The following is a 12,684-nucleotide window of genomic DNA, read 5'->3' as shown; positions in this document are numbered from 1 at the left end:
ATTTATATTATTGCGTGTTCATATCCATCTCTGCAATCCATTCGTTGTACACTCACATCCATAGCCGATAACAATCAATCCAGTCTTACCTTTCTGGCAAGATGCTCCTCGTCGTCAGTGTCGCCGGTAACGAATACTTGTCGCATATAGGGCTCCGAATTACGAGCCACTTGACCTGTAAGTCAGTCAAAAATGACAGTTACTAACTCATATACTTTAAAGTTTACATAAGTAATGTACGAGCACACAACGACATCTGCATTTATTCATATCCTATACTATATAGTACTTCATGATATTGATACCCGGTACAAATGTCATAAATGCATGAAAATGAGAATGAATTGAAGTTTTCGATTAATTCAACATTTATGACAAATAATACACGAAAATAAATATATTTTTCATCCAAATGGCCTCAAATAAAAAAATGAATCAAGTGTTCTCTAGATGTGTTTTATAAAAATTAAACTTAAAATTGAATAATAAGAAACAAAATAGTAACAAATAATTTTGAAAAGATGGTCCCAATACCAATTATCGCACTATCACTTTTTTCCTAGCATTTGTAAGTAACTTTGATGAGTAACAGTTGTATAACCATTTATATTATTATATATTAAATCGAAAAATAGATAATCGATAGTGCAGTAATTGTTTAATTTTTGATTACATTTGTAACGGAGTTGTAATAAAAAAAATAATCAACTCAATTACAAGTATAGTTATAAAGCGGTACCATGTATGTTAAAGTCACTTTGTACTCGATCCACAAATACTGATACAAAATTTTAATCGACTATTTCATATTTCCTTTCAATTTGCATTAGTTCAGTAACATATAATAGTGTTTTCAGAGTTTGTGGAGAGAGAAGCAAAGTTGTCTTACTTTACGTGCCACCGCGTATGGTCACACTGAACAAACCATGGTCAAGCTTGGATGAGGGCGTCCCAAGCAATTCGTTACTACGTGTGTACCACCTGCAAATAGTCGTAAACACATCGCAACAGCGTAATCGTATCTATTATGTATGGCTAACTAAATATGAAAGATTAACCTAAACGGATAAGCCGACAAGGTAAAACAAAATTCGAGTTTCGATCGTAATAAAGACAAATAGTAAAACTATTTCACAGTGAAAAAATACCATTTGAATGCAATATTAGTTATAACAATAAAACATTATGAAATCGACTCTATCTAAGAACATATGTGTCCTTATGTAAAATCGAATCATTACAAACTATTATGTATGTGTAGATAGCATGTGACATGATTTTTATTGATTACATAAAGTAAGGTGATTTGCGTTGTTACACCCATAGATACCCTTTTACAGACCTCTACTCTTTGCCCTGTTTAAAACGTAATACTTTAAAAACGTAATCATTTATTAAAGACTTCACATAAGCATAAAGTAAATTTAAAGAGGAAAAAAATTGTTACGTCATCCACTTTTCATGGTACATTTGTTATTCAAGTCAAAAGACAATAAGAGCTGCTATTTTTTTCTATTCGTAAAACATCAAAAATTATCCATTGACGTACCGATAGTAGAGTTGTTGGTAGGCACCGTCCTCCAGCACAGCACTTGCAGGCCGAGGCTCTCGGCCAACTCTTTGAATTTCCTCTCGATGTCCTGGTGGTGTAACTTGTCCAGGAAGAAAATACCCGTCGCGTACCTGCCGAACGGCGGCAGGTCGATCTGGTGACTGTCCCTAAAGATACAAAGAATATGAGTCAGTCGAGTTATAACAACTAATTATAAAAGAAAATATTAGTGATACAGTTTTCGCACAATTTGTAATGTTTTAAACTGTAATAGGGATGTTTATTAATATTTAAAAAAATATATAAATCGAAAGACTTAACATTTAAAATAAAGTCTACGTTATAAATTCTTTAACCCGTATAATTTAAATCGGCATCGTTCTGTTTAGTCAATACGAAGAAAATGATAAAGAGAAGACACTATTTCTTTAGATAAATTTATCTTCAGAACTACTTCTACCATTTACAAAAGTAACAGAATACATTTATAACAAAATTGTATATTAATCTTTGATTGACATTATCTATTATCCGTAGTTGAGCGGCGGTGGCTCTGGGGTTAAGCATTTGACTTACAATCTGCCGGTCCTGGGTTCGAATCCCGCCATTTACCAATGTGTTTTTCGATTTTCGATTTACATATGTACATTTATCCGACGTTCTTACGATGAAGGAAAACATCGTGACGCAACCTGCACGCACATACCTGCGAATAAATTCAGAGATATGTGTGAAGTCAACCAACCCGCATTGGGCCAGCGTGGTGGACTATGGCTTAATCACCCCTAACTTAGGGTAGGCTCTGAGCCCCTTGGTGGAGACTTGGTGGGGGGGAGTGAGCTGATGATGATGATGATCCGTAGTAAAGAAAGATATGTTTTATGCAGTGTCATTTGCTGAAAAAAAAATCTTTTTCAATATATTGCCGTGTTATAAAGTTGTAATAACCGTTACGAGGTCGATTGTATAAGTTATGTTCATAAAATTTATCGCAAACGATATCTGATCGTATATAAGGCAACATGCATCGACGTAGTCGGAGCTACTGGAATACACCGAGCTCGGAATATCTACAAACAACCACGTACTTATAGCCACATTTAAAGGTCACAAGTACAAAATGTAGGTTCAACACACATTTCCACGGAATTATTTTAACCGTTGTTGGAATAAAGTTGGAATCTACTACACAGATATTACCCTATAATCATCTAGTTATCTGGTCTTAATTTTTACATCAGTATAGTGAAAAAGAATATCCAGTATATGGATAAGTTTTTATTCAAAATATGCACTAAACTTATCTCTGATGTGCCTTAGTATAGTAATAAATAAAAGGGAGCGCAACATGCAAAACCTTTTTTATCATAAAAAAGTAATAAAGTCTCATAATTTAATTTTATTAATGCATTCGATATTTAAACTATGATTTAATTAAATCAGGAATGTCTCATACAAATCATGGTAAATATTCGAGACGGGAGCAGCAGGGAGGTGCAGGATGCGCGCGCATCTCTGACGTAGCTCAGAACTATTGACCAATAGAGCCAACAGTAGCTCGGCGGACCGGCTATCAATTAACCCACACAGACGCACACCCACACTGACGCATACTGTACACACAGTATACGTAACACTGGAAAAATTTGGCGCTCGTGGCCTAGCTCTAGTCTAGACTTTCAGTGACCTTTTTGCAGGTTTAACTGAAATCGATACGAGACTACACTTGAACTTGCATTTTACTTTTATTTAACGGTACCATCTGACGTCAAAAGCTGCATAACATTTAATAATAATAGTAAAACTTGTTGTTTATACATATTAAATTATTTTCTTGATAAGAATTAGTCGGCATGCAAAATCTGACTGCGAAGTTATTCCGAACGAAGTCAAAGATTGTGATTATCAGCTAACTATACATCCTCACTGAGGGGCTCGGAGCCTACCTTAAGTTAGGGGTAACCTAGGGTGTTTGCACATGGAGGTTTTAAATGTAAATTCCAAATATGTGCATTTACTTGTTCATTGATTAAGCCTGTAAGTCTAAAAGAGCCGGCTGAAGACTACTCTTACATTCTAGCCGTTCCAAAAGAATGAAAAAAGAATCTGTCCGTTCACATTAACATGAGAGAACGTGAACGAGTGAATATAATAAAAATTGGTACGACGCAAAAAGTGGAGCGTCAACCGCTAAAGCGAACTATCAGATTGCATCACTGTTTGCTTCGAAGAATTGTTGTTTTTTTTGTCGATAATTCTTTGAATGCTTTCTACTCAGATTTCTGGTAGCACAGACTTACGTGAATGTAAAGGTGGTAGGTACTGATTTACGTAAGTAATTTTGTTAAGTTCATTTGTACTATCACAAAACAGGGTGTTCAAGAATTTGGCAAATTTTTTAAACAATTTTAACCAACCGTTCAGTAGATTTTGTTAAACTTAATGTTATTGACCTCATCAAGTAATTTTTTTACGTTATAAGGAAATATTTGGTATATTTAGTGACACAATCGATCAAGACAGAAAACCGCGTAATGTGTACACGCCTTATCTTGTTGACGTTATGTTGAACGCTATACGATAAGTATATTTCTCTTTTCATTCAACATTTCCTACTCAATACCAGGCGAATGTTACAAAGGATTGTTATCACTCCGACCTCATTCCCACCTTCATTAATTGTTATGTCAATATTAACATTCTGTGGGCTATCAAAATCATGATATTTTATGACAACAATGTGAATACTTATAAGATATGAATCTAAATATTTTTTTTTTGGTCTTACTGCCTGGTTGTGTGTAAACATGTTGCACTAGTCACTCCATAAGAAATATTTGACCACGTGGCTTTAGTGCGTTGGCAAGCTTCTAGACTAGACAGATATGCAAACTTCGCCAAGTTTTCCTCAATCACCGGGCATATGGTGAATCATATCAAAAAACTGCATTTATGAACATCTATTGGCGATACAAACTAATGTACTTTATGAGTTGATTACCGACATATAGTATTTTTATTCTAAGCAACGCGACTAAGATTTTTTATCGTTATTATAAGCAAACTAGTTGTCACTCGCGGCTCCGTCCGCGCGACAAATTAAATTAAATTAAAAAAAAAGTATTGGTCACAGCGTCAAGTTATATAACCAATAGCCTTCCTTTACAAATGGAGTATTCAACAAAAAAATAATATTTCAAATCAAACCTGTAATAATAATATAATAATTCCTGAGATAAGCGCGTTTAAACCAAACAAATTCTTCTGCTTTATACCTATAATATTAGTATAGATATAGAACCATACTAGCTTAGTTTTCTGATGATGTTGCATCAGTTACGAGACAATAATCTACGAATTCATTGGGTTCAGACAAAATACATGATAAAATTTAAAGACGTAAACAAACTGCTAAGAATAATAAATCAGACAGAATAAACATTGATACAAAAACAACTAAATTATTATTATATAAATTATATAAAGATTATGTAGAAGAATTCTACGATTTTAGTACGAGGTAGGACGTATTTTATCACTACGTTATTTGAGAGAAATCTTGAATATTTATTTATAAGAATTGTCAAAGATATATGGTAATCTTAGAATGTTCAAATCCAAAGGTTTGATGGAGGTATGTTTTTCAGAAGGTATCTCCAGAACAGCTGCATATGCAGGATGTCCATAATATATGGCATAGACATAGAACATAGTCTAAAAGAACACATAGGTTACTAATTCCATTGCGGGCGACAGCTAATAATGAATATGCTAAAACAGCTTGCCAAAAACCTCTGATAAAATCTGAATAATTCATCAAAATCTTTAAACCAGACTGTTTTTGTACTCTTGATGCTAAAATATTCTGTTAAAAATGCTAATATTTTCATCCGATCATGATAAATATTGTGCCTAGACAGATGCAGTTGAAATAAACATCAAAGCGCTCGCCAAATCGGCGATCTTATCGGTGTTGTCATCTCATCATTGAAGTGAGCACATGGCGTGATGTTTACCATGTACCGCTTAAGGTCGTGTTTATATAGAGATACAAAGAGCGGAATGGTAAAAAAAGGGTATAACCGCTTTTTAATGTTCGATGTGACGTAACTTTGCTTCGGACGGAAATCACTCAAATTAATCGGAGTCCTTTTTTGAAAAATAACTTGCAGTAGCAAAACAAATCCACATATCTGAACAGAAATGGAGAATAAATTAATTTATATTTTTAATTTATTAAAATGCTAACTTGTTCTATTTTACGTTTAATTTAGAAGTCTCAAATAGCGATTTTAATACTTTTGGAATCACCTTCGCCTTACACACAAAACACACCATAGCAAAATGCAACCTGGAGAGTTGCCAGTTCTGCATCCAAATCGGGACCACCACCACCACACGCAGTCGTTTCGGACGCTGAACTTGTAAGTAGACGTCGATAGGATTAGAATCAATATCATAGTTTTGACTTGTTGCCGGTATCGTTGTAACAAATATTTGGCACGATTACAACTGTGTCACTTTATGCTCTTTTAACTTACCATACACAATAGCCATACTTCTTTACAAGAAAAGGGTGGGAAGGGAAAGATAATCAAATTTAGGCGTCCGGGACGCAACATTCCTCATAGAAAACTCGCAATTGCTACCACTTTTCGCCTCCCTTCTATGTGGTCATGGTGTTTCACGCGTTGAACCAACTTTTTCGTTGAATTTTTTTTTGTTTTTTCTTCGTTTTGTTCATAAACAACTTTTCATTATATCTATATTATATATTATTTAAATCTTTTTCTTTCGTTTCCCACTCTACGACGAGTAAATACAAACATTGATTCTCTGTAACAGTACTATTGATCGATGACCTGAATAAGAAATTAAACATGCGACAGTAAGACAAAGGTCATTAAGTAGTAATTGAAAAATATCGTACGGTACAGCCGTTTCATGTCATCCTTAAACATACGCATTCCATTTTGGATTAAGCATAAAAGCTCAACTACGTAATCTGGAATATGCGGTCACTTTTAATCAACATTTACAACATTCTTTACTTTCACCGCTTTGCAAAACGTTCTTACGTATATTGGAAAAATATTTCAAATAAGGTTTATTATATTAGAAATAAAGTTCATAAAACATTTCTGAACAACAGGCCGATGAAATGCCAAGGGGGAATTAATATTAGCACAAGAGGGATCTAATAGCACGTAAAGGTCAAAGTTCACACAAAAATATTGTGCCATTTTAAAGACGTCTGACTTTATTTCCACTTTATCCGTTTTGTTTATTGTATTATATTAGTTTATTGATGGGTTAATTAGCATATTGTTTCCTATGTTTAGGCCAAATTAATAGAAAATCGGACAAGTGGTTTCCTGAGGAAAACTTTATTGTTATTGATTAATTTTACTTGTATTTTTTTAACATGCCGTTAACTCTAATCAAGGTTTATAACACCTGTATTACGAGATTATTGCCATCCTTTTCATTCTTATAGGAAAGAACAGAGATAGCAAAGTGTTCATATGCAAGTGTCACGATATTTTAAATTCACGCTTATGATAATACTATACCGAGACGGCCCCACATGGACGAAACCGATACTGCGTACGCCTGCGAAAGTTCAAAGGTTATTGACTTATTTAAAGAAACGAAACAAACGAACATCGTCAACAGTAACAATGTTACGTAATCAATACGTCACGAGAAATATTGCATAGTATTAAATAGCAATATAATTTTACATTATCATTTCACATACGTGACGTATGATATTGAATGTTCAAACATTTATTGCAATGAACCTGCCTGTACCAGATCAATTCGCTCGAGTAATTGACGATAATATGGCCACCACGCACGAGAGAATCCTGCGTCATCGCTTCTGTTCGCTTCTAGGCTACCTTATTGAAGCAAATATAACTAGCTGTCGCCCGCAGCTCCGTCTGCGCGAAAATAAAAAACTTAATAAGTAGCCTATGTGTTCTTCCAGACTAATCTACATCTGTGCCAAATTTCATCAAGATCCGTTGAGCCGCTGAGACAATCAAACACACATCCATCCATCCAAACATTCGCTTTTATAATATTAGTAAGAAGTGAGATTGATATTTGGTGTCTGCTTATTTGTTTTACAATAGCACATCTTCTAAGGAATCTTCGCATTTTGCCTGTTAACTGAAATACGAGTCTGTGTCCGTGTACTTAAAATCAGATTCCTAAACATTAATATCCGTAAACACGTGTTGACCGCGTGCTTAACTCGTACGCCTTATCTCTAGCACTTGTTTGTTGTACAATTATAGCTCCGAGTGCACAACTCCTGAATTATTTGTTTGTAACTGTGATGAAATGTCGTTAAAATCGACTGTCAATATTTATTTTACGCATAAGATTCCGTTATGCATATTTCGATTAGTTTTTTTTAATAATATTTCTCGGATATTTGCAGCCATTTGCAAGATGCTAATAAACGGAACGTAATTATTTGAAACAAACAAGTCAAATTGAAAAATAGGTGGGCTATTTCCAGTGGGTGAGATCAACATTGGCTGGAAGTATAGAATGCAACAAAATGGACGTTTTGGAAAAGTACCAGGCCTTGAAGCAACGCATGGGTTGACGCCAAACTGCAGTATAATCAATCAAATATTGGAATTAAAACAAATATTTATATATTTAGGTAATTAACGGTGATTGACATACTTAAAGACAGTAAATATTTTGGAATAGGAATCATAAATCTCCAGTTATTAGTTTTTATGTAACTTGGTCTATTGATAATACTGTTCTAGTGGTCGCTCGCGACTCCGTCCGAGTGGAATTAAAAAAAAAAAACTTTATTAGTTGCCTATGTTTTATATCTAAGCCAAATTTTATTGGGATCCGTTCAGTCATTCTGGAGGTACCTTCAAACAAACATCCATTCATGTAAAGATTCGCATTTATAATATTAGTTAGATAAATAAGATCAAACCTACTTTCAGTTGGTAAATTGATCTGATATTTGGTACAAATCTTTAATTGTGATGACAATATATAAAACAGCCTTTTTAAGGTTAAATTTTTTGTAAAGAATTGTTTTAATATGGGGTTTTCAAAACTGTTAAAGTGTGATCACATTGTTTACGTCGGCAAAGCGAATACATTTGATAACAAACGATATTAGATCGCGGGAGATATGTGGCGTATTATCATTGTAATTCTATTATGATGGACGTAATCCTATAAATTTACAGATAATACTATCGAAAACGTCTAGTGTGGGTACATCAAAACAAAAAATGTTTTGTTACGTCCGATATTCAAATTAAATAATATTTAATTATATTCTCATTTAATTTAAGTGATATTAAGAAAAATACTAATAGAAAAACATTTCTAAGAATAGTGTAATACTAATTCAGAGACAAGCTTGTCAACACACTAAAGAGGTCTTTGACCCGGAGTGAACTCGCAAACTCAAGGTAAACACAAGTTATTGACACAGATCAATAATTATAACGCTCGCTTACAATATAATAAAAGAATTCTGATATTATTTAATAGATTATAAAAAAGTTTTTTGTACCCATAATTAAATGGAGTGTCGACTGCAATAACAGGACAGCTATGGTGGTATCATGTGTACAATGAAGACTGGGAGTGGTGGAGTTTTATTCCATGTTTCGACATGTGCATAAGCGAAACCAGGCTGTTACGTTATAGGTCAGACTGACGTGTAAGTCTAAAACTAAGCATGGATCACTAATAAACAGGATACTTGCTCATTAGACATGACATAGATATAAGAAATTGAAAAAACTTACTTGGTGTTAAAGAAAGAAAATACGATAGTGCAATTAGATCACCTGATGAGAAGTAACCATTTAATCCATACAATGGAAGATGAAATGCGCCATTCAGAAATAATATCTCTACTTATTTTAAATCACCGATGGTTTAGTCACCACTTGTTTACTTTTGTTGAGACGGTTGTAGTAGTACTATAATTAAACAACATAAGAAAAACGTGCTACAGATGATGTCTTATGTTCATACTACCTATCGCCCGCGACTTCGTCCGCGCTAAATACAACAAAATTAGTAGCCTATGTGTTATTCCAGACTATGTTGTACATCTGTGTAAAATTTCAGTGAGATCTATACAGCCATCTAAACATTGTCATTTATAATATATAGTAAGATTACAAAATCGACAGTAATATAATCGACATATATCATGCACATAATGATTGTAACTGTCGTGGTGGGTACTATCCATTTACAATGCAATAAAACAGTAAAATGAATTAAAAGATCAAGCAATGCATATAAACCTGTTGACAGTTAGCATACTTATTTAATCCTAAATAACTAACAATATAGATATGCGAATAAGGCGCACATAGTGTTAACATTCTATATCTTTATGGATAATATTGATCGAGGTATCATCGTCTAGACATTCATTGTTCACGTGAAACATGACAGATCTTTTATACTTTATCGATAGCAGGATAATATCTAGATTTAAGAGGTTTAAATATGAGTTTACTCAAGATACGATGGTGGTGAGTAGCCCTTTAGCACGCTAACACGAAAGCGAAGTGAATACGAAACACAACTCAGTCTAAATGGTTCTGCGGAACGATAAAACTGCAAAATTCTTTCATAATCGTGATATTTTCATAAGCTACGTAGAAGGGTATAAGGGAAATATATACTAAAGACAAAAAAAAAATAAGATTATTTTACTCGATGAAGTTCGTGGCAACTAGCAAAGTCCGAGACAAAACAAAAACATAACTAGATGGTACCGCGTATACCTACCTACGCATGGTACCTATATCTTTAATTCCAGTTAGTGTTATTATTCACTAACAATATGTATATTATAACTGCATGAACCTTAAAAAATATAAATGTTTTAGATATCTTTTAAAGCTATGTAAAATAGTTTTGAATTATTGAAATCAATCAAGCACTCAAAGGAAGAGTTTGTAGAACAGAAATACTTCGAGCGAGCCGAGTTAAATTAGAATTGACAAATCCAGGTCGGGATCCAATAACGAGTGGTAGAGCTTCCCTCTCGAACGTACGATATTAAATTTATTGATCTTGCAGTTGTGAGGGCGGGGAATGCTGCGGATACGGGGGTGTAGCTTTGAAAACTCGACTCTCAAGAACGTATTTATCTTATTTTCTTATTTCTTCTTATTCATCATACTTCATACTAATACTATAAATGTGAATTTTTGGATGGATAGATGGATGTCTGTTAGCAGGTATCTCCGGCTGCATTGATCTAGCTGAATTTTGGCATAAATGTAGAACATAGTCTGGAAGAACACATAAGTTATTTTTTTTTAATTTCGAGCGGACGGTATTTCGGTCTACAGTTAGTTATTCATATTGTTGAGGTTTACTTATATTACTATGAATTAATTTGTCATGGGGACAATTACTAAGGCAAATTTAAAATTATTTTATTTGTAGCATATGTATCTTTTGTTCCTTTAATTGCTTTTCTTAATGTTTATTACCATGTGCCAATACATCCCTTTTTATATGCATTAATACTTCAACGTCTATCACATGTGTTAACAATTCATTTTGTTTTGTTTTTCATTGCTCTTCCTGGCCTGTGATGTGAATATTAATGTCAACATCGAATTTATTTGCCTTTTAGCTACTTTAGTAACAATTGCGACCTAGAAAGCCACTTATATCGAAATTTATCACAAATTACGAGACTAGGTAGTTACCTTCGAATAACAATGAACATAATCTGCCCTCGTTTACATCTAAAGTCATGTAAATAACAGAAAAACAGTGTTATCTGTGACAATAGCTATAAGTTTCCGCGATGTCTGTATTGTTCGGTTTGTTATGTAAATAATATGTGTGTTTTACATAAGCTTAGCTACTATTATACTAATTGCATCATTATATGTTGTTGTCAATCTTCTACGCTTTGTATACTTATAACTAAATCATACATAGCATATCTTTGTTTCCTATATAAGCTAATAAGTCTAATCGTTGGTTTCTAAGACCAAAAATCCCCGTTTAAAAACACATTAACTCAGTCTTGACAGATAATGAGAGGGATGGCGGTATGTTTATACTGGGATGGTCTTAGAAACCAACGATAAAACACATCCATTTATTTCTATCTTTTGGGACTGTACACAAAAAACTTAATATCAACTTGAATTGTAAAATTTTCGTCATCACATATGAATAAAAACAAGTATTTTTTTAGTAAGTTTGATCCTAAGATGGTTGTTTGGAATTCAAGGATTAATGTAGTCATTAAATCCATTGATTTTTTGAATGTTTTTAGATAACGCTGTATTATTTCCTGTCAAAAAACCTTTACTCATCGCCTATTAGTTTGACTATTGTACATGAGGCCAACGAGAATTTTATTTGGCAAATAAGATCCAAGTACAAGTAGTAAGTTAAATGGACGCTGTGAAATAGACCCAGGTCCTACTACTACTATACAACTAACAAAATAACTTTAATTAGAGTTATTATATAAACTAAATACAAGTGAATTAGATGTTGCATTCTGAAATCTTAAACAATACAATATAGATAGAGTTATGAAGAGCAGAGAAGCTGCACAATACACACTCAGCTATAAATAAACGGACAGACGGACGCCTGGATGGTTCATAAATAATAGAAAACATTTCATTCAATAGACTAAGCGAGGGTCTTTTATATTGAAACTAGAGCTACTATTATTACAATATAAGAGACATAACAATCGTATCCGCTTATTAACAAGCTGGGTGTTGCTGAAAAACGGATACATGTTTTGGAAACATGTTACCAAACTAACGAACATTAGTCAACAACGGGAAATATCTATGTCGACTAATTATTAATACCTGCCGCCCGTGAATCCGTCCGCCAGAATTAAAAAAAAAACTAAGTAGCCTACGTGTTCTTCCACATTATGTTCTACATCTATGTCAAATTTCAACGAGATCTATGAAGCCGTTCTGGAGATACCATCTAACAAACATCACAGTAAGTTTTTTTAAACGTAAAACTGGAAAACAATACGTAAATTTATCACAAACTATAAATATGTCAAGTTATCGATTCTAATATAATACAAAATAAGATTCAATTGT

General features: G+C 33.5%; 1 protein-coding gene across 3 annotated transcripts in view; it reads right to left on the bottom strand.

Annotated features, from left to right (window-relative positions):
• Window positions 1-12,684, bottom strand: part of Gogat (glutamate synthase) — a 38,918-nt gene that overhangs the window by 21,820 nt on the left and 4,414 nt on the right. For all 3 annotated transcript variants that reach the window (XM_013322410.1, XM_013322409.1, XM_013322411.1), the window contains exons 4-5: window positions 1,550-1,719; window positions 90-175 (exon numbers count right to left, since the gene is read on the bottom strand). In XM_013322410.1, coding sequence (XP_013177864.1) covers window positions 90-175; window positions 1,550-1,719 — 256 coding nt within the window. The remainder of the gene's footprint in view (window positions 1-89; window positions 176-1,549; window positions 1,720-12,684) is intronic.

This window comes from Papilio xuthus, unplaced genomic scaffold (assembly GCF_000836235.2).
Source record: "Papilio xuthus unplaced genomic scaffold, Pxut_1.1 DF825928.1, whole genome shotgun sequence".
Taxonomy (NCBI): Eukaryota; Metazoa; Arthropoda; class Insecta; order Lepidoptera; family Papilionidae; genus Papilio; species Papilio xuthus.
The sequence above is the reverse complement of the archived record's forward strand: the minus strand, read 5'-3'. Positions and strand labels throughout refer to the sequence as shown.